Source organism: Oncorhynchus keta, chromosome 2 (genome assembly GCF_023373465.1).
Source record: "Oncorhynchus keta strain PuntledgeMale-10-30-2019 chromosome 2, Oket_V2, whole genome shotgun sequence".
Taxonomy (NCBI): domain Eukaryota; kingdom Metazoa; phylum Chordata; class Actinopteri; order Salmoniformes; family Salmonidae; genus Oncorhynchus; species Oncorhynchus keta.
Window position 1 is genome coordinate 69,047,062 of NC_068422.1, and position 21,494 is coordinate 69,068,555.

A 21,494-nucleotide genomic window follows, 5' to 3' on the forward strand; every position below is an offset into this window, starting at 1 on the left:
CAGAACATTTCATATGCTGAGGCAGTGAAGAGAATAGAGGATAGCCGAAGGGTGAGTGAGTTGATTGGGAGGTACCCAGTGAGTTAGCCCGAAGAGAGAGAGCCAGAGAAGAGCTTTTTAGTATGGTTGGATTTCTTGCGTTTATAGCCATGGTGATCAACTGCACTGCGCTGATGGAGCGGAAATGATAAGTGAGAGATTTTAGTGCCGAAGAGCTACAGGAAGTTTTGAGAGAAGGGGTTCCATCCTCCCAGTCCAATGGCCTGGTGTTGGATCATTTAGGACCAAAGTAGTGGGATGGGGTGGTGGATTTTTGGGGATAGTGTATAAGTGCAGGGTTAGATGGTGGTGCAATTGAAGTTTTTCCCCATTATGCTTTTCCCTTTTTTTGTGACAAAAAGGTGCAAATTGCAATCCAACCTGCGAATTGCAGCAATATGAAACTAGTCTGCCACAAAACCACAGGAATAAGAAAGTAGATTGTCCATTGTTAATCATTTTAATAAAGTTTTTTTTTAGGAATATCCCGTGGAATTGTGGGATAGCAATGGCGACTTCTGTCTTTGTAAACATAAAACGCATTATTTACAAAAGATAATAGCTATTTCATAATGGTTTGAAACATCTCAAGTGGGTGGCACAGTTTCGTACTTACATGAATGGTATTTTCCCAGTAACTCGGGTTAATGTAATTGAAGTTCGTTTTTTGAGTTACAATAAATACATGAGGCAGGTTTAGCTAACGTTAGCTCGCTTAAAACATACTAGCTAGCGTGTCAGGATCTTGATAGACTCACCACCTATTGTTAAGGTAAGAAAGCCGGTGTTTATGAATGGGATTTGACAACTGTAATATCAGGTGTATAGTTGTAGCTATTAGTTAATTTCCTTTTTGTAACGTAATAGTTAGCTCGCTAATTAATTCATTGGCTGAGCGATATCCAGTTAGCTATCTGGGTACTATAGCTACTTAAACAATGACAGACGTGACTTCAAATATATATATATTAAGTTATAATAGTTTCTGCTGGTTGTTCATTGGCGTTAGATGTAGTAGTAACAAATATACTATAAGTAGCTAGTGTAGCTACAGTAGTGACTAAATAGCTGCGTACCTAGCTAGCTACTGTAGCAATCTAAAATACATCCCGTGAATTATTCGGGCGCAATTGTATACTTTGGATCGATTAGTTTAATGTAATTTCCATATGTAACGTTACAGAATTAATAGTTTGCTAATCTCCCAAAAAATGTGGTATCCAATCCAGACAGTTGTTTGAGACCATGGAGGATGATGCGTCGCTGCACCGACTGGAGGGCAGTGACCCCACTGCGCAGGTCTGCGGGTTGATCGTGAAGAAGAGTGCAGCAGTAGAGCCTCATGTCTTTCGTGCACCCACTCCACGCACCTCTCTCCTGGGCCTGGATCTGCTGGCAGCTCAAAAGAGAAAGGAGCGAGAGGGCAAGGAGCAGGCTGAGGCTGACAGCGATGACAGGAATAACAAGAAATCCAAGGTTTCCTCCTACAAGGACTGGGAGGAAGGGAAAAGTGATTCTGGGTCTGATGAAGAAGACAAAGATGAGGAGGACCAAGGTGGTAGAAAAGAGAGGTATGTTGTTTTGAAGTGATTTGGTTTGAGTTAGTGTAGCCTCTTCGTAGTGGCATAGAATACATACTCTCTCCCTATCAACAGATCACATCTAAACTGATGTCATGCATGCAGTGTTGTCTTACTGACACTTTATTCTATGTTTCATAAAGCAGCAGGAAATACCGTGTGACTGGCTCAGAGACACCCTCTAACCCTGGAGGGGTCAGCGAAGAGTTCCGTCGCAAACACCAGCAGAGGGAGAAAGACCGGCGTGAGCATGGAATGTACGCCTCCTCCAAAGAGGACAAGAACAGAGAGAGGGAGAAGGACAGAGAGAGGATCAGAGATACGGACAGAGATCGAAGGGGTGAAAGAGGTGAGTAAAAAACCTCCATGCACAATGTTAATATTCAGGCAATAGCAATCTTTTCTATCTGTTGTGTATTTGTAACTGAAGTAATGACTAACTGTTTTTATGGCAGATGAGCGGGAGCGCAGTAACAGCCGCGGCAGCGGCCGGTCGGAGCGTGGAGACCGCAGTGAGAGGAGTGAGCGCTCACAGAGAGAAGGCTGGTCCTCCGAACGCATCAGCCGGGGTAGCAAGAGAGAGGAGCCTCCAACGCCCCAGACACGCCCCAAAGGTCAGTAACCTTGCCTCACCCCCGGATAGGCAGTTCTTTAAGGTCCTTAGGTCATGCTTAATATATACTAAGCACTCTCTCTCCCTCCATTCCTCATACCCTTTGAATCAGATGGCACTCCCTCGCGCACCAGCTGGGATGAGGATGACAGCGGCTATGCCAGCTCACGCCGTTCCCACTGGGAATCTCCCTCTCCTGCCCCTTCACACAAGGATTCTGACAAGTCTGAACGGTCGGAGCGCAGCCCCCGCTCTGGACGGGAGAGCGAGAGGAAGGACAAGTAAGCAACTGCAGCTCAACACTCGTATGTTAATTTAACTGGGTTTTGTACTACTATTAAAAGACACATTTTCTGTGGCTATTAGACATTTGTTATTTTCAGCTTTTAAATGAACTTTTCTTGTTTCTGTTCCCAGGTCAGTCAGAGGCCGGTATCCTGATGACACGCCCCTTCCCACCCCATCATACAAGTACAACGAATGGGCCAATGACAGGAAGCACTTGGGCTCCACTCCTCGTCTGTCCCGTGGGAAAGGTAAGCCCCTCCTTCCCCTCTCAGTCTTCCCCCAGTCACGTTTGAGCTCTTATTAATGCTCTGATAAGGCTTGCTGATGTTTGTGGATTGTGTCTCTGTGCCCCAGGTAAGAATGAAGGAGAGGATGGCATCGCCTTTGATAATGATGATGAGAAGCAGCAGTGGGAAGAGGACCAGAAGGTGTGTGGACATGTGGAGTTTTAGCAATAACACAAATTAATAGCTTTCCCAACATTCATAAATGCACATTTCTTTGTATTTACTATTGCCCTGTGGTGTTGCAGCAAGCGGACAGAGACTGGTACATGATGGACGAAGGCTATGATGAGTTCCACAACCCACTGACCTCCACCTCTGAGGATTATGTGAAGAAGAGAGAGCAGATCCTGCAGAAGCAGACACAGAAACGCATCTCTGCCCAGAGACGACAGATCAATGAGGTATGGCACTGTGTTGCTACTCTTTGACCACCTCCAGCCCTGGGTATATGTAGCCCGTTTAGTTATCGTTTTGATCGTTATTACCATCCGTGGATTAGAATTTTGTGTGTGTTGTCTGTGTTTAATGACGCGTGTTGTGTTCCTCCTGCCAGGATAATGAGCGCTGGGAGACTAACCGTATGCTGACCAGTGGAGTGGTCCAGAGGCTGGAGGTGGATGATGATTTTGAGGAGGACAACGCTGCCAAGGTCCACCTGCTGGTTCACAACCTGGTCCCTCCCTTCCTGGACGGGAGGATAGTCTTCACCAAGCAGGTAATGCATCATTACAGCATGTTATGGGCCAATGAAATGACTAACACCTATTAATTTGGACAGAGAAGCTAAAACTTTTAATTTGGCTCTCTACTCCAGTATTTTGGATTTGAGATCAAATGTTTTGTGGCGACACTAGGGCTCCGACGATACCAGTGTCGCAATATTTTTTTCCATGGCAAAAACGAAAACACAAAGCAGACCACTCACTCTCTCTTAGGTCCTTTAAAAAACTGCTGTATGTAAAATATCATGTTCTATAGCTTGGAAAATAAATAAATGTGACTCTGGGTGACCGTAATGATGATTGTTTCTAACATTAGGGCAGTTTTCCTAAAGAAGTTAAATTTGCTTCGTGTTTTTTTTCCTTTACCAATAACGGGAGGGTAGCATTGTTTGGGGGGTATGAATGATATTTATGCCTCTAACTTTCTCACTCCTCATTCTTCACGATTCATTCACGATTATCTGTAATCATGCTAGCATCCACATTAATAATAATAATAAGTAGAAGTGTTCAGAAACATATTCTCATTTACAATGAAAGTGACTCCAAAATGACACAATTTACCATTGGGCACAACATAATCCGAAACGCAACCAAAACAAACTGCAAATGCATCCAACACGTTTGTAGGGTCAAAGCTTAATGTAGTCATTGCTTGCTAGGAATATGGGACCAACTACTAAACTTTCACAGAATTGAATACACCATAAGTGAATTTGTCCACAGGGCCTTTAGAAAGTATTCACACCCCTTTTCTTTTTCCACATTTTGTTTATTGCAGCTTGGATTAAAAATGTATTCAATTGAGATTTTGGGTCACTGCTACACACTACCGCATAATGTAAAAGTGGAATTATGTTTTTAGAAATGTTTACAAATTAATTAAAAATGAAAATCTTAAATGTCTTGAGTCAATAAGTATTTATCTCCTTTGTTATGGCAAGCATAAATAAGTTCAGGAGTAAACATGTGCTTAACAAGTTACATGGACTCACTCTGTGTGCAATAAGTGTTCTACGGGATCTTTTTATGAATACCTCTGTACCTCACACATACAATTATCTGGGTAAGGTCCCTCAGTCGAGCAGTGAATTTTAAACAAAGATTCAACCACAAAGACCAGGGAAATTTTCCAATGCCTCGTAAAGTAGGGCACCTATTAGTTGATTGGTAAGAAAAAACAAAAGCAGACATTGAATATTCCTTTGAGCATACTGAAGTTATTAATTACAATTTGGATGGCATATCAATACACCCAGTCACTACAAAGATACAGGTGTCCTTTCTAACTCAGTTGCCGGAGAGGAAGGAAACCACCCAGGGATTTCACCATGAGACCAATGGTAACTTTAAAACAGTTACAGAGTTTAATGGCTGTGATAGGAGAAAATTGAGGATGGATCATTATCATGGTCAGTTGGGGTAGTATTGTGGAGTAACTACAGAGTGAAAAGCAGGAAGCCGGTACACAATAAAGTATTCCAAAACATGCATCCTGTTTGCAATAAGGCACTAAAGTAAAACAGAAAATGTGGCAAAGAAATGTTTGGGGCAAATTCAACACAACACATCATGGAGTACCAATCATCATGTTTTCAAGCATGGTTGGTGGTGGCTGCATCGTGTTATGGGTCATTGGTGAGGAATAGGGAGTTTCTTTTTTTAGCTAAGCGCAGACAAAATCCTAGAGCAAAACCTGGTTGTCTGCTTTCCACAAGACACACAGGGAGGCAAATTTGCCTTTCAACAGGACAATAACCTATAACACAAGGCCAAATATACAGTGCATTCGGAAAGTATTCAGACCCCTTGCCTTTACCTAATTTTGTTATGTTACAGCCTTATTCTAAAATTGATTCAATAATTTTTTCTCCCCCACATCAATCTACACAATACCCCATAATGACAAAGCAAGAAATGTTTGCAAATTTATTCACTTTTATTCATGCGTATTCCTGCCCATTTACTCAGTACTTTGTGGTGTACCTTTAGCAGCGATTTACAGCCCCAAGTCTTTTTGGGTATGACGCTACAAGCTTGGCACACCTGTATTTGGGGAGTTTCTCCCATTCTTCTCTGTGGATCCTCTCAAGCTCTGTAAGGTTGGATGAGGAGCGTCGCTGCACAGCTTTTTCAGGTCTCTCCAGAGATGTTTGATTGGGTTCAACTCCGGGCTCTGGCTGGGCTACTAAAGGACATTCGGAAACTTGTCCCGAAGCCACTCCTGTGTTGTCTTGGCTGTGTGCTTAGGGTCCTTGTCCTGTTGGAAGGTGAACCTTCACTCCAGTCTCAGGTCCTGAGCACTCTGGAGCAGGTTTGTATCAAGGATCTCTCTGTACTTTGCTCCGTTCATCTTTCCCTCGATCCTGACTAGTTTCCCAGTCCCTGCCGCTGAAAAACATCTCCACAGCATGAAGATGCTGCCACCACCATGCTTCACCGTAGGGATGGTGCCAGGTTTCCTCCAGACGTGACACCTGGCAGTCAGGCCAAAGAGTTCAATCTTGGTTTCATCAGGCCAAAGAGTTCAATCTTGGTTTCATCAGACCAAAGAATCTTGTTTCTCAGGGTCTGAGAGTCCTTTACGTGCCTTTTGGCAAACTCCAAGCAGGCTGTCATGTGCCTTATACTGAGGAGTGGCTTCTGTCATGTGCCTTATACTGAGGAGAGGCTTCTGTCATGTGCCTTATACTGAGGAGAGGCTTCTGTCATGCGCCTTATACTGAGGAGAGGCTTCTGTCATGCGCCTTATACTGAGCAGAGGCTTCTGTCATGCGCCTTATACTGAGGAGAGGCTTCTGTCATGTGCCTTATACTGAGGAGAGGCTTCTGTCATATGCCTTATACTGAGGAGAGGCTTCTGTCATGTGCCTTATACTGAGGAGAGGCTTCTGTCATGCGCCTTATACTGAGGAGAGGCTTCTGTCATGTGCCTTATACTGAGGAGAGGCTTCTGTCATGTGCCTTATACTGAGGAGAGGCTTCTGTCATGTGCCTTATACTGAGGAGAGGCTTCTGTCATGCGCCTTATACTGAGGAGAGGCTTCTGTCATGCGCCTTATACTGAGGAGAGGCTTCTGTCATGCGCCTTATACTCAGGAGAGGCTTCTGTCATGTGCCTTATACTGAGGAGAGGCTTCTGTCATGTGCCTTATACTGAGGAGAGGCTTCTGTCATGCGCCTTATACTGAGGAGAGGCTTCTGTCATGCGCCTTATACTGAGGAGAGGCTTCTGTCATGTGCCTTATACTGAGGAGAGGCTTCTGTCATGTGCCTTATACTGAGGAGAGGCTTCTGTCATGTGCCTTATACTGAGGAGAGGCTTCTGTCATGCGCCTTATACTGAGGAGAGGCTTCTGTCATGCGCCTTATACTGAGGAGAGGCTTCTGTCATGTGCCTTATACTGAGGAGAGGCTTCTGTCATGTGCCTTATACTGAGGAGAGGCTTCTGTCATGTGCCTTATACTGAGGAGAGGCTTCTGTCATGTGCCTTATACTGAGGAGAGGCTTCTGTCATGTGCCTTATACCGAGGAGAGGCTTCTGTCATGCGCCTTATACTGAGGAGAGGCTTCTGTCATGCGCCTTATACTGAGGAGAGGCTTCTGTCATGCGCCTTATACTCAATAGAGGCTTCTGTCATGTGCCTTATACTGAGGAGAGGCTTCTGTCATGTGCCTTATACTGAGGAGAGGCTTCTGTCATGCGCCTTATACTGAGGAGAGGCTTCTGTCATGCGCCTTATACTGAGGAGAGGCTTCTGTCATGCGCCTTATACTGAGGAGAGGCTTCTGTCATGCGCCTTATACTGAGGAGAGGCTTCTGTCATGCGCCTTATACTGAGGAGAGGCTTCTGTCATGCGCCTTATACTGAGGAGAGGCTTCTGTCATGCGCCTTATACTGAGGAGAGGCTTCTGTCATGCGCCTTATACTGAGGAGAGGCTTCTGTCATGCGCCGCCTTATACTGAGGAGAGGCTTCTGTCATGCGCCTTATACTGAGGAGAGGCTTCTGTCATGCGCCTTATACTGAGGAGAGGCTTCTGTCATGCGCCTTATACTGAGAGGCTTCTGTCATGTGCCTTATACTGAGAGGCTTCTGTCATGTGCCTTATACTGAGGAGAGGCTTCTGTCATGCGCCTTATACTGAGGAGAGGCTTCTGTCAAGCGCCTTATACTGAGGAGAGGCTTCTGTCATGCGCCTTATACTGAGGAGAGGCTTCTGTCATGCGACTTATACTGAGGAGAGGCTTCTGTCATGCGCCTTATACTGAGGAGAGGCTTCTGTCATGCGCCTTATACTGAGGAGAGGCTTCTGTCATGTGCCTTATACTGAGGAGTGGCTTCTGTCATGTGCCTTATACTGAGGAGAGGCTTCTGTCATGTGCCTTATACTGAGGAGAGGCTTCTGTCAAGCGCCTTATACTGAGGAGAGGCTTCTGTCATGTGCCTTATACTGAGGAGAGGCTTCTGTCATGCGCCTTATACTGAGGAGAGGCTTCTGTCATGCGCCTTATACTGAGGAGATGCTTCTGTCATGCGCCTTATACTGAGGAGAGGCTTCTGTCATGCGCCTTATACTGAGCAGAGGCTTCTGTCATGCGCCTTATACTGAGGAGAGGCTTCTGTCATGTGCCTTATACTGAGGAGAGGCTTCTGTCATGTGCCTTATACTGAGGAGAGGCTTCTGTCATGTGCCTTATACTGAGGAGAGGCTTCTGTCATGCGCCTTATACTGAGGAGAGGCTTCTGTCATGCGCCTTATACTGAGGAGAGGCTTCTGTCATGTGCCTTATACTGAGGAGAGGCTTCTGTCATGCGCCTTATACTGAGGAGAGGCTTCTGTCATGCGCCTTATACTGAGGAGAGGCTTCTGTCATGCGCCTTATACTGAGGAGAGGCTTCTGTCATGCGCCTTATACTGAGGAGAGGCTTCTGTCATGCGCCTTATACTGAGGAGAGGCTTCTGTCATGCGCCTTATACTGAGGTGAGGCTTCTGTCATGCGCCTTATACTGAGGAGAGGCTTCTGTCATGCGCCTTATACTGAGGAGAGGCTTCTGTCATGCGCCTTATACTGAGGTGAGGCTTCTGTCATGCGCCTTATACTGAGGAGAGGCTTCTGTCATGTGCCTTATACTGAGGAGAGGCTTCTGTCATGCGCCTTATACTGAGGTGAGGCTTCTGTCATGCGCCTTATACTGAGGTGAGGCTTCTGTCATGCGCCTTATACTGAGGAGAGGCTTCTGTCATGTGCCTTATACTGAGGAGAGGCTTCTGTCATGTGCCTTATACTGAGGAGAGGCTTCTGTCATGTGCCTTATACTGAGGAGAGGCTTCTGTCATGCGCCTTATACTGAGGAGAGGCTTCTGTCATGCGCCTTATACTGAGGAGAGGCTTCTGTCATGTGCCTTATACTGAGGAGAGGCTTCTGTCATGTGCCTTATACTGAGGAGTGGCTTCCTTCTGGCCATTCTACAATAAAGGCCTGATTGGTGGAGTGATTCAGAGATTGTTGTCCTTCTGGAAGGTTATCCCATCTTCACAGAGGAACTCTGGCGCTCTGTCAGTGTGACCATCGGCCCATCGGTTCCAAGGCCCTTCTCCCCTGGTGGCTCAGTTTGGCCGTTTGGTAGCCAGCTCTAGAAAGAGTGGTGGTTCCAAACTTCTTCCATTTAAGAATGTTGGAGGCCACAGTGTTCTTGGGGACCTTCAATGCTGCAGACATTTTTTGGTACCCTTCTCTAAATCTTTTTGCTCTGGCGTGCACTATCAACTGTGAGACAGTGCACGCCACAGGTGTGTGTGCCTTTCCAAATCATGTCCAATCAATTTGATTTTTACAACAGGTGGACTCCAAGGTGTAGAAACATCTCAAGGATGATCAATGGAAACAGGATGCACCTGAGCTAAATTTCGAGGTTCTTTGGAAAGCGTCTGAAATACTTATGTAAATAAGGTGACATTCTGTTCTGTCGCCTCATATATAAAACATTTGTTCTCAAATCCAAAATGTTGGAGTATAGAGAAAAATATTTTTTTCTTTCTTCACTGTCCAAATATGTAGGGGAGTGTATATACTTTTAAGGTCTGAGCCATTGGGGGAGAGCTGTTGCAGGCTTGTTGAGGGATTGTAAGAGTCTGCTGATTAAGTTTTTGGAACTGGCTGAGTAATAACTAGTAGACTTACTATCAGAATTGCTGTGTACTGAATAGGATACTGTTGCTGATGTCTCTCTGTGCTGTAGCCGGAGCCTGTCATCCCTGTGAAAGACGCCACCTCTGACATGGCCATCATCTCCCGCAAGGGCAGCCAGCTGGTCCGCAAGCACCGCGAGCAGAAAGAACGCAAGAAGGTAGGCAATGTTTAAAACATCTATACAGTACTTGATGGTATGATTACTGGCTGAATATCTGACTGTCATTTTGATTGTTTCTTCAGGCTCAACAGAAACACTGGGAGCTGGCAGGCACCAAGCTGGGTGACATTATGGGCATCAAGAAGACCGAGGACGGGGATAGCTCTGGGGGCAAGCCAGTGGGTGAGGATGGCAAGGTGGACTACAGGTAACAAGCCCTTTACTAAAGGCTTATTTTGTGTCCATTTTGAATGTTTATTAAACATCCGTTGTGACAAGAACGACCTCATTATTTCCCTCTGTCTCTTCTCCTTCTTCCCTCCAGAACGGATCAGAAGTTTGCAGACCACATGAAAGATAAGAGTGAGGCCAGCAGTGAGTTTGCTAAGAAGAAGACCCTGCTGGAGCAGAGGCAGTATCTGCCCATCTTCGCTGTGAGGCAGCAGCTGCTCAACATCATCAGGTAGCTACTCTACTGGACCTGGCTGTCCTGGGACATCACCCCCAGCCTTACCCCAGATGCAGCCTTTCATTCAGGGTGTAGGATAAGACATGTATGGCATTGAAGGGGGCAGTTGGGGGCTGTGAAGTCAGAATGTTCATATGTGATTTACCTTTGGTTAGAGAATGATCACAGTTATGCTAACTTAGATAATGTTAAACAGCGTTTGTAAATCATTGACAAATACACTTCCGGATCTGTTTTCTTAAGCCGTTATTCATGTTTCCACAGTTTCGTAAGGTTGAACGTCCCATCAGGATTCTAATGTTATTGGTTGTGATGTGATTCTGTCCAGGGACAACAGCATTGTGATCGTGGTGGGGGAGACGGGCAGTGGGAAGACCACCCAGCTGACCCAGTACCTTCACGAGGACGGCTACACCAGTTACGGCATGGTGGGCTGCACCCAGCCCCGCAGAGTGGCAGCCATGAGCGTGGCCAAGAGAGTCAGCGAGGAGCTGGGCAGCAACCTGGGAGAGGAGGTGAGCATTCAGCTGGCTTATGGAGGAGCCACATATTGTGCAACACTGCCATCTAGTGGTGATTCAGAGATTGTACACCGCTTCCATTCTACAACTTGTCATGGAACTCTCCTCACCAGCTCGTTTCTTTGGTTGATCCGTAGCACTGTCCTTTGAACGCCGTAATTCATACGTGGAATGTAAATATATGGAGTTCACTACTAAACCATTTATTTGCAGGTGGGTTATGCGATCCGTTTTGAGGACTGTACGTCGGAGAAGACTGTGATAAAGTACATGACAGACGGCATCCTGCTGAGAGAGTCTCTCAGGGAGTCCGATCTGGATCACTACAGTGCTGTCATCATGGACGAGGCCCACGAACGCTCCCTCAACACAGACGTGCTGTTCGGCCTGCTACGAGAGGTCAGAGAGACACCTTTTTTTTAAAGTATTTTGTATGTTTATTGGCATAGAGCGAAATAGAGCTGAAAGGTTGGAGAGAGAGTGCTGAAAGAGCAGTGGGCTGGATTCAAACTCATACTGGCAGTGAATGTGTTCCAGGGACAGTGGCTTAGACTGATAGACCAGAGAGACACTTTTACAGCTCACTGGATGTTATTCAATTGTGATTCTTTTGCATGCATATTTTTTTATTCAGAGGCTTTGGTTGTCTTGTAAGCAGTAGTAGAACTCTCTGTCTCTGTCCTTTTCTTTCAGGTTGTATCGAGGCGTTCTGACCTCAAGCTGATAGTCACCTCAGCCACCATGGACTCTGACAAATTTGCTGCATTTTTCGGCAACGTTCCAATATTCCACATTCCAGGAAGAACATTCCCTGTAGACATCTTATTCAGCAAGGTATTGTGTCCAACTCTCCATTCAACATCCATGTATTATTATTTGTTTCAACACAGGCATTTCATTTGTATAATGACTTACAACATGACGAGACCGGCCACATTTCGTGGGCGGGCGCTGCAAAATAAATGTACACATGCATGTTTGTCAATCATTTCATCCACACTACTTGGTTCTATTTCAGATGCTCGATGCAATGCAAGTCCTGCCTCTTCCATCTCCTTATTGGTTTTCACAAAGATACAAACCCATGTGGGTGCTTTAAAGACGAACAAGGAGAGATTAATAAAAGATGACTAAAAAAACTAACTTGGTTTCACTTTTGTCTGTAGATTAATCGTCAGAGTAGAGGAACACACTAATTTGTAAATGTACATAGAACCAGCTAAAAAGTAGATTAATCGTCAGAGTAGAGGAACACACTAATTTGTAAATGTACATAGAACCAGCTAAAAAGTAGATTAATCGTCAGAGTAGAGGAACACACTAATTTGTAAATGTACATAGAACCAGCTAAAAAGTAGATTAATCGTCAGAGTAGAGGAACACACTAATTTGTAAATGTACATAGAACCAGCTAAAAAGTAGATTAATCGTCAGAGTAGAGGAACACACTCATTTGTAAATTTGTAAATGTACATAGAACCAGCTAAAAAGAGGACCATTTGCATGTCAGGTAAAATAACATCCCTGGATAAACTGTGAGCAAACAGCTATCTAGCTGAATGTTTCATGTGTTTTCACCTTTCCTGAAATGTATATAATTGATTCACAGTTGGTTTTGGTATTTTAACCTTTTAACATCGCTTCTGATGGGGATCGACAAAATGATCATGTGCAGAATGGCAGCCGCGGGCCCGGTTTAGTCATGGAGTAAGACTACTGTTATTTGTACCGAGGTAGTGTGTGGTTGCTGTGTATTCTAACAGTGTTGTGTGTTTGGGCAGACTCCCCAGGAAGACTATGTGGAGGCAGCAGTGAAGCAGGCCCTACAGATCCACCTTAGTGGTATGGGGGGAGACATCCTCATCTTCATGCCTGGCCAGGAGGACATCGAGGTGACGTCAGACCAGATTGTGGAGCGTCTGGAGGATCTGGAGAGCGCCCCTCCTCTGACTGTACTGCCCATCTACTCCCAGCTGCCCTCTGACCTCCAGGCCAAGATCTTCCAGAAGGTAACCAATAACACCCAGTTACTGTTACACTAACATGTACAGTTGGAACTCTTAACATACTGCAGTATCCTTTGTACACAAGCATACTTGCTATTAGGTAGTCGAAATGCATATACTTAACACAAAGAACTCGTCCTCCTTACTGGTAAAGTGACGTGTGGGTAATGTCTTTGTTGTGTTCTCTAACCGCCAGGCTCCTGATGGTGTGAGGAAGTGCATTGTTGCCACCAACATTGCCGAGACCTCCCTGACTGTGGATGGTATCATGTTTGTTGTGGATGCTGGATACTGCAAACTCAAGGTACCCTGTCACCCTCACTATCTTCCCCAGACTATCAAATGATATAGACAAGCCATGTTAGGATAGTATTTCTCTGTGTTTTGATGCTGATGTGTTCTCTTTGACAGGTGTTCAACCCTCGCATTGGCATGGATGCCCTGCAGGTGTACCCCATCAGCCAGGCTAACGCCAACCAGCGTGCGGGCAGAGCAGGACGTACAGGGCCGGGCCAGTGTTACAGGTAAGTCACTGTCTACACACACACACATACTCACAAGCAACCAGTCTCACATGCCAAATGTGCAGTCCTCCCACCGTCCTCAGTTTCCAGAGGGCTTCCTTTGTCCTCCAGTTGTGGTAGAGAAGTATGGAGCCATAATGATGGTGTAATGAAAGGCAGTTATTTGAAGGTGTCACCTTGGTGTCATGTTTGAGTGTTCCAGTCAGGGATGGCAGGAAGTGGTATTCACATGGCTGACACTGGTCTATGTCAAGAGTGTCCTGTCTTCTAGAAAGATACTTCAGTACTCCTACACCTGACTGAAGCAGTCTGGAACTAAAACTTAGATCAGCCATATCATCCCCCTTTCATGTCTATCTGGTGCCTAGATACAGGAATAAACAGATTCTCCTCACTCTGCCTGCTATCTCATTCCAACCGCTCCTATCCACAAAAAAAGGTAGAAAGCCAGATACAAACATTAGCATCCTTTTGTATAGTGAGCCGTGCTGAAACGGGTGTCTATCTGAAGCTTGTGTGTGTTGTTGTTGTTGTGTGAAATGCTGCCGCCGGTGTTTCATCCTCTGGCTGATGCACATCAGAGCTCCCCTCAGATGGGCTGTCCAGGCCTCTGATCTGCAAGGCGGCCGGGCTGCTTTCAAAGCCATCAGAGGCTGGGAGGGAGGGAGAATCCTAATCTCCACAGGATTTCATGCAGTTTAACTCTGTTTACAGCAGGGAAAATGTGACACAAAAGCCTGTTCTCTCTGAGATTTCACATGACCTTTCTCCTATCTGTCATACTTCACCAAGTTGAGGGAGATGGTGACACACACCAGACACGTGATTGTTTTGCCTTGTAAATGAGCTGGGAATTTTATAAAAGCGCCCTCTACCAAGATTACCCCCCTTACACCCACACGCACAGATCTGTGAAGAATCAATTTGGGAGTGGAGCTTTAGAGTGAGTGAGGCCTAGGCGTTTGGAGGGGCGGGAGGTGACGTGTGTGCGCCGTGCTGGGTGACTCGACTAGTGTGGAGAATCTGCTACTCAAAGCACCTCTTAGCTGTGACTGCACCCAACACACACACACACCGCACATCTCCAGCCCTGAGGACATTCACACAACCCGGTGTAAACAAACACAGATCATTCCCTCATAATGCACACACTTCAGAGGGATTAGCCACTAACTGAAATGGTTGAGAGATGCTTTGTTAAGCCAGACCTATCAGTCTGAAGCAGCAATGGGAGCTGCTCTAAATAGTTTGGATAGTAAATACCTCATAAGTAGCTTGGTTAAATGTTCAATGTGCAGTAGGCCTGTTTCTTTGCCCTTCTCTAAATGTCAGTTGGGGAGAGTTCAGCTTTCATGGAAATGGAGGCTTCTCAATCACGGTGCCACTGTTACAGGTGTGAGCATGGTGTGAAATCATATCGGTGCCATGCAGAGCGGGTTTAACCAGGTGGTGAAAACAGCGTCTCCAGACCTGTCACACTATGGAGCATTTGTGCGTTTAGAAAAATGGTGCGTCTGCTAGATGATTCAATAACCTCCCCACTGTCTCTGTCACGCCATCTCTCCTTCTCTCCTCCTCTGTCCATCCAGGCTGTACACCCAGAGCGCCTTCAAGAATGAGATGTTGACCACCACCATCCCAGAGATTCAGAGGACCAACCTGGCCAACGTGGTGCTGCTGCTCAAATCCCTGGGGGTCCAGGACCTGCTGCTCTTCCACTTCATGGACCCCCCGCCTGAGGACAACATGCTGAACTCCATGTACCAGCTGTGGATCCTGGGGGCCCTGGACAACACAGGTGGGTCTCTGCCCTGGCCTGGACCACATCACTCAAGATTAAGCCACTAAATGTACAAACTGATTAAATAGAATAATTGATCTCAGAAAACAAGGTTAAAATAGGGTGGGATAAGTATGTGTTCCCCACCAGCAATACAGCCAACAGATTAACAATAACTACTTAATGTGCGAGGAGAGACTTGGATGATGGAACTAGTCAATAGGTTGCTGTAATGGTATGTACATGCACTGCACACTGTAAGTACAGAGCTAGGTAGCACTGTGGTGTAGGTAGTGGAGTAATTGCATAGTGCTTTATCCTCTGTTAGATTTGACTGGCTGAGTCTCATCTCTGTCATCTGAGCCAGATCCCTGGGGATTAGGGGATTTGGTGTCTGTGGAGGACTTTTGACGTTTCTGTGTGGTGTGTTAACGGCAGATCATCTCTGATTTAAGGTTTACCTGGCCAATACAGCCTGTTCTGCCTCTGAACTTTCCCTTTAAGCTCCTTATAGTCTGTCATGTAATCATTTAAATCAGAGCTGGCAAAGTTTGATGTAAATATTTTTTACAACCCTCCTCCACTGTCAACACAGGAAGGTGTCACCTGTATTGTGTTCCCCCTCTGTCTGTAGACAGGAAGTGCGTAAATGATTTGTGTCCCCCTCAGGTTCCCTGACGCCCACTGGGAGGCTGATGGTGGAGTTCCCTCTGGACCCGGCTCTGTCCAAGATGCTGATCGTATCATGTGACATGGGCTGCAGTGCTGACATCCTCATCATCGTCTCTATGCTGTCTGTACCGGCCATCTTCTACAGGCCTAAGGTAGATGTCATTGAGATCACCAACCGATTCATGTCTTAATGTGTTGCTAATGTTTGTTTCTGTTAAGAAAAGTTCACATTACACACTGGACAGTTGTGTGACCCCTGTATTTCCTCTGTGTCCCGACCTTTCCAGGGTCGTGAGGAGGAGAGTGACCAGGTGAGGGAGAAGTTCTCTGTCCCAGAGAGTGACCACCTGACCTACCTGAACGTCTACCTGCAGTGGAAGAACAACAACTACTCCAGCATCTGGTGCAACGAACACTTCATCCACACCAAGGCCATGCGAAAGGTCAGACCACGCTCTTGTCCTTTACCCTCTCTGACCAGTCTCCCTGGTTTAGGATCGAAATGCACAATGATTACCACTTTGCATCACAATAGTCACACACTGAGCAATGTGTATTCAATGTCCTCTTGTGTTGGTTCTCCGGTAGCTAACGTGTCTCTGTGTGTGGTGGGTGTTTCAGGTGCGCGAGGTGCGCTCCCAGCTCAAAGACATCATGGTGCAGCAGAGGATGAACCTGGTGTCCTGTGGCTCAGACTGGGACATCATCAGGAAGTGTATCTGTGCTGCCTACTTCCACCAGGCAGCCAAGCTGAAAGGCATAGGGGAGTATGTGAATGTGAGGACAGGCATGCCCTGCCACCTCCACCCCACCAGCTCTCTGTTTGGTATGGGCTACACCCCAGACTACATCACCTACCACGAGCTGGTCATGACCACCAAGGTAACAGACCCAGCCTCCACACAGCTACGCTATGATCTGGACTGTTCAGAGATGATGTTCTACACCTTGACTCACCAGAAAGAGCTGTCATATATATAATCTCAGCCTTCTAGCTCTGCTACTGTGTTCTACTGTGTTGTAACCTGTGTTGTTTGATGTCCCTCCTGTAGGAGTACATGCAGTGTGTGACTGCGGTGGATGGGGAGTGGCTGGCTGAGCTGGGGCCCATGTTCTACAGCGTCAAACAGGCAGGGAAGAGCAGGATGGTAACCTCTTCGGCCCTACTTCCTCCCTCCCTACGTCTCATGGTTAGTTCCTCCTCCCTCTGTCCTTTTCTCTCCTCTCACCCCTCTGTTCCTCTCTCTCTGTGCAGGAGAACCGGCGGCGGGCCAAGGAGGAGATCACTAACATGGAGGAGGAGATGTCTCTGGCGGAGCAGCAACTGAGGAGCAGGAGAGAGGATCAGGACAGGAAGAGTAACGTGGGCAGCGTCAGGTATACACTCATCTATCTTCATCTATTCTTCAGAGAGGTTTCACTCTGACATTAGCCTCAGTCGCTATTAAAAAGACCGCCGAAGCCCCACCCGCCTGTGGGGAAAACAGCAATTGGTTACCCAATTGGCTCACAGCAAAATCTTGACCTTTTTTCAAAGCAATTTTCCTGTCTGCTTGTTTTAGTCAATTACAAAGCTACATTTAAGAAAAGTACATCTAAAGTTTACTTTTCAACATTGCCAAGCGTTCCCGTTACTTAGAAAAACTTAATATTGAAATATTCCCTCATGCCCCATTTCATGACAGCGCTAACGTTAGCCATGTGAGTGCTAGCTACCTACCAACCAGGACATTAAGCTAGCCAGGTCAACAACAGACTATACAGCTATAAGTAGTGAGTGGCGTTACAAACAGACTGTACTTAACAAGTTAAATGTTTTTTTACACACATAGCTACGTGTAGCCTAATTGGACAACGCGTCCCTACATTTCCCACTCTGAGTAGCCTGAGTCCACAGGGCTCCTCTCGCAGGCTCTATTTCCCTACGTGGGAGCATTGCGAACCGTAGGTTGTGATTTTTGACCTGGCTACATGTACATTGAACAACAGCAGCAGCTTTTCTGCATATTTTGTTATTTCTGTATAAAAAAAAAATAGAAGTTTGCTCTTACAATGGGGGTCATTGGGAAACAATGTTAGTTTTCCAGAATCTGCCCCTTCCGAGTTGTAGAACCTGGTTAATTTAGCTGCTTCTCTACCCATCTCTCTCTAATTCTCTCTGCCTCTCCTTCTCTCTTATCCTCTGTCTTTTCTACCTTTCTCACTTTCCATGATGAGCTTTTCTCACCTCCAGTCCCTCCAGACGAGACAAAAAGAAATAATATTGACTCCTTGCTGACCCCCATTACTGCTGCAATTTAAATGGTGCCACAGCAGAGGGGAAAAAGGAGACAGTGTAAATTTTCAAATTAGAAAGGACATTTTTTCGCACCCGTTCGTTCCACAAGGCTCACAAAAGAGATGGGTTTGGGAGGAGATAAATAACACTATTGTTAATGAATCAGCAGATGTATTTCTATATCAGTCTGTGTGTCTTGTCAACCATTCTCCAAAATAATCACATTAAAACACGGAGGATTAAGGAATAGATTAGAGAGCGAAGGCCTCAGAATTATGATAATAAACATGGCTGGCTCTCAGCTGCTTTTGTCCTCCTCTGCCTGTGAACACAAGCATCCCTTCACCGTGCCGGGGCCCCATGAAACACTTCTACTACACATTTTGATCTGGTTCCGGTCTGTCATTCAGCAACCCCCCACCATCCACTCAGATAAATGGGCTCAACGCTTTACGTCAGAACTTAGGGATGAAGGGAAGGACTGGATTATGACCTGATGGCTGTAATTGCTGGTGTGTGTGAGGGCTGAGGAGAGAATGCTTGGTAGTGTCAGGGTGTTGCTCTGCTGTAATTAAAGTTTAATTATAGAATGTTCTGTCAGCCTGTCCCTCCATACTATCCTGTGTCCCTCCCCGCGAGCCCGTCCCTCCCCGCGAGCCCGTCCCTCACCGCGAGCCCGTCCCTCACCGCGAGCCCGTCCCTCCCCGCGAGCCCGTCCCTCACCGCGAGCCCGTCCCTCACCGCGAGCCCGTCCCTCACCGCGAGCCCGTCCCTCACCGCGAGCCCGTCCCTCACCGCGAGCCCGTCCCTCACCGCGAGCCTGTCCAATGACATAAAACTTTTAAAAAACTTGCTATCTTTTGTTATTTTTATTGCCAATTGTTTATTCTTTTGTCTCAATAGGGCTGTGAAAATCTGCACCCCAGGAAGGAAGGAGGAAGCACCCATGACCCCAAAGCGCACCCCAGCTCGTTTTGGGCTCTAGTACTTCTCTGTTAAAAGTTAAACACTTGAACTCCCCACTAAATATCACCTGTATGTGTACCATACCATCACTGGAGGAGCCTTGCTGAGAGGCCTTGGAACACTGTCCCCTCCTATTGTCTGGAACCAGCCGCAGTTCAGACAGAGGCCAGCAGAGGTAGAACTTGTATAAGGCATGAGGCTCCCATAAAATACCTTTTCTGTCAGCAAATCCACATAGCGTTGTTCCATTTTTATGTGCAGAGATGTACGGCTGTTAGAATGCAGTATTTTCTATTTCTGTGATTGTAAAAAAATATAAACACAATGATGAAACATCATTGAAAAGGTATCGTCTTTAAGGAGTATTTGATATACCTTGAAAATCTGTCAAAGCCTTTATCATAATCGTTCACTAGCTACAGTGTCCAAGCGGGAAATGTTTAGTTGTTCCATCTCCTGCTGTACCCTACAAGGGGCTGTTTTCTTGATGGTAGTCTCTCGCTATCAATATAAACTGTGTTCAATAGGGCTGGGAATTGCCAGGGACCTCACGATACTAGCATGGTACTTTGGTGCCGATACGATGTGCATTGCGATTATGTATTGCGATTCGATACTGTGATTGAGTTGATGTTCCAAACATATTGCTCACCATATATCTTCTGCAGAGGGACGAGAGAGATCCATGAGAAACGAGTTTTGATCAGTCATGGAAATAAAAGTTCTGAATACAAAAGAAGACGAAGAACAAGATATGAAGGAAAAATACTGGCGTTTGTGCAGGTACAGCCAACTAGTGCGATATTGTCAAAACAATATATCCTGATATGTAACTGTATAGACCCCCCCATTACTAGTGTTTAAGTAGTGCTGCATTGTGCTGTCAGTCATAAGTGGACAGCTGGTCCAAACTAGTCTGATCCCATAGTGTGTTCATTGGGCTGTATGTCATTCAGTGTGAGTAGAGAGAGGAGGCAGAAGTCGTACTGTGTCGTGTGTTCATGAATTCTGCCCGATTTTTTTCTTTAGTTATTTTTCAATTTCATCATGTCCCTCTCAAATCTCCTTCAAGAGATAATTTTCACATTGTACAACTGGCTGACCTCTGTATCCTTTGTATGTTGTGTGTAGCAAATGGCCTGTGCCATGGTGAAGTGCCCCTTCACTGACTGAAGCATTATCCAATCTGTGCTTGTGGCATGAGTGTCTCAGACCTTATATCTGGAGCTATCTTAACAACACCCTTCATGCAAACTGTTTGGAGGACAAGCTTTAGCAACTGAGCTTTTCCTAACCCCATTAGCCCTTCAAAGCACTGACGGGCGGCAGGTAGCCATGTGGTTAGAGCGTTGGGCCAGTAACCGAAAGGTTGCGCGATTGAATCCCGGAGCTGACAAGGTAAAAATCTGTTGTTCTGCCCCTGAACAAGGCAGTTAACCCACTGTTCCCCGGTAGGCAGTAATTGTAAATAAGAATGTTCTTAACTGACTTGCCTAGTTCACTTTTTTTTTTTAAAAAGAGTAAAATATTCCTCAGCTTCTCACCGTTTACACATGAATGTCAGAACCTAGATGAAACGCATGACAGCCTCATGATCCTTGTGTTAAAAATGCCCACCAATTTTTATCTTGAGTTTCCCCTCTAAGTCATGTGGGTGAATGATCCCAGAAATCATTAAGTTTTCAATCAGCTGTGTAGTGCTAGGGCAAAAACCCAAACGTGCCAACACTTGGGACCCCCCCAGGACCCCAGACTGATATGTCCTGCACTTGAGTAGTCAGGTTCAGCAAGTTCCAAGTGGTGGACTTGATTCTGAAGTCATTCATTCTCTGTACTAGATTGATTTTGTATAGTTTTGTACAGACTATATTGTCTTGTTGGTGGTCAGTGATTCTGTTTTGTGATGTGAAATTAGGTTCTGGTAACACCGGCACATGGTTTGCAAGTATAATTTTTAACTTGACTACTTTTGGGAACTGAAAATAAATGGTCTTATTTTTTACTCTGTTGGTTTATGTGTCCTTGATTCACTCACCACAGGTAAAACAAAGTAAACACTAGTTTAGTCAGAGCCTAAGGGCTCGATTCAGCCGTATTGCAGAAGTTATGTGGTATAGCGCAATTGAAATGTAAAGGTCATTTCTGATTGAGCCGACAAGCAGGCTCCATGAACGTGGGAGCATTGCCTTTAAGGGCTGGAATCAATATGTAGCGCCGAAGATAAGCAATATGGCGTGATTTGAAATTTAAAGGCAATGTATCCGCGGAGACAGCATGTCTGCTCAATCGAAATTGATCGTAACATTTGTACCGGGCTACAACGCTAATATTCGGTACGGATTGAATCCAGCCCTACATTTCAATCATGCTATACCGCGGAACTTCAGCGAT

At 45.8% G+C, this 21,494-nt stretch overlaps 1 protein-coding gene across 2 annotated transcripts; it reads left to right on the forward strand.

The window, feature by feature from the left end:
* The first annotated feature begins 514 nt into the window (after positions 1-514).
* Positions 515-21,105, forward strand: LOC118359325 (pre-mRNA-splicing factor ATP-dependent RNA helicase PRP16). Of its 2 annotated transcripts, none has more exons than XM_035737825.2 (25): positions 515-811; positions 1,269-1,610; positions 1,763-1,968; positions 2,075-2,233; positions 2,345-2,513; positions 2,650-2,768; positions 2,875-2,948; positions 3,053-3,208; positions 3,361-3,522; positions 9,777-9,884; positions 9,971-10,095; positions 10,213-10,350; positions 10,685-10,871; positions 11,091-11,276; positions 11,571-11,711; positions 12,659-12,886; positions 13,080-13,187; positions 13,295-13,407; positions 14,997-15,205; positions 15,857-16,011; positions 16,147-16,302; positions 16,481-16,741; positions 16,912-17,007; positions 17,115-17,236; positions 19,041-21,105. In XM_035737825.2, the coding sequence occupies exons 2-25, from the start codon at positions 1,285-1,287 to the stop codon at positions 19,120-19,122; spliced, it is 3,786 nt and encodes a 1,261-aa protein (XP_035593718.2). In that variant the 5' UTR covers positions 515-811; positions 1,269-1,284; the 3' UTR covers positions 19,123-21,105. The 2 variants fall into 2 exon arrangements, with proteins under 2 accessions (XP_035593718.2, XP_035593730.2); XM_035737837.2 differs by having other exon boundaries at positions 1,766-1,968.
* The last annotated feature ends 389 nt before the right edge of the window (positions 21,106-21,494 follow it).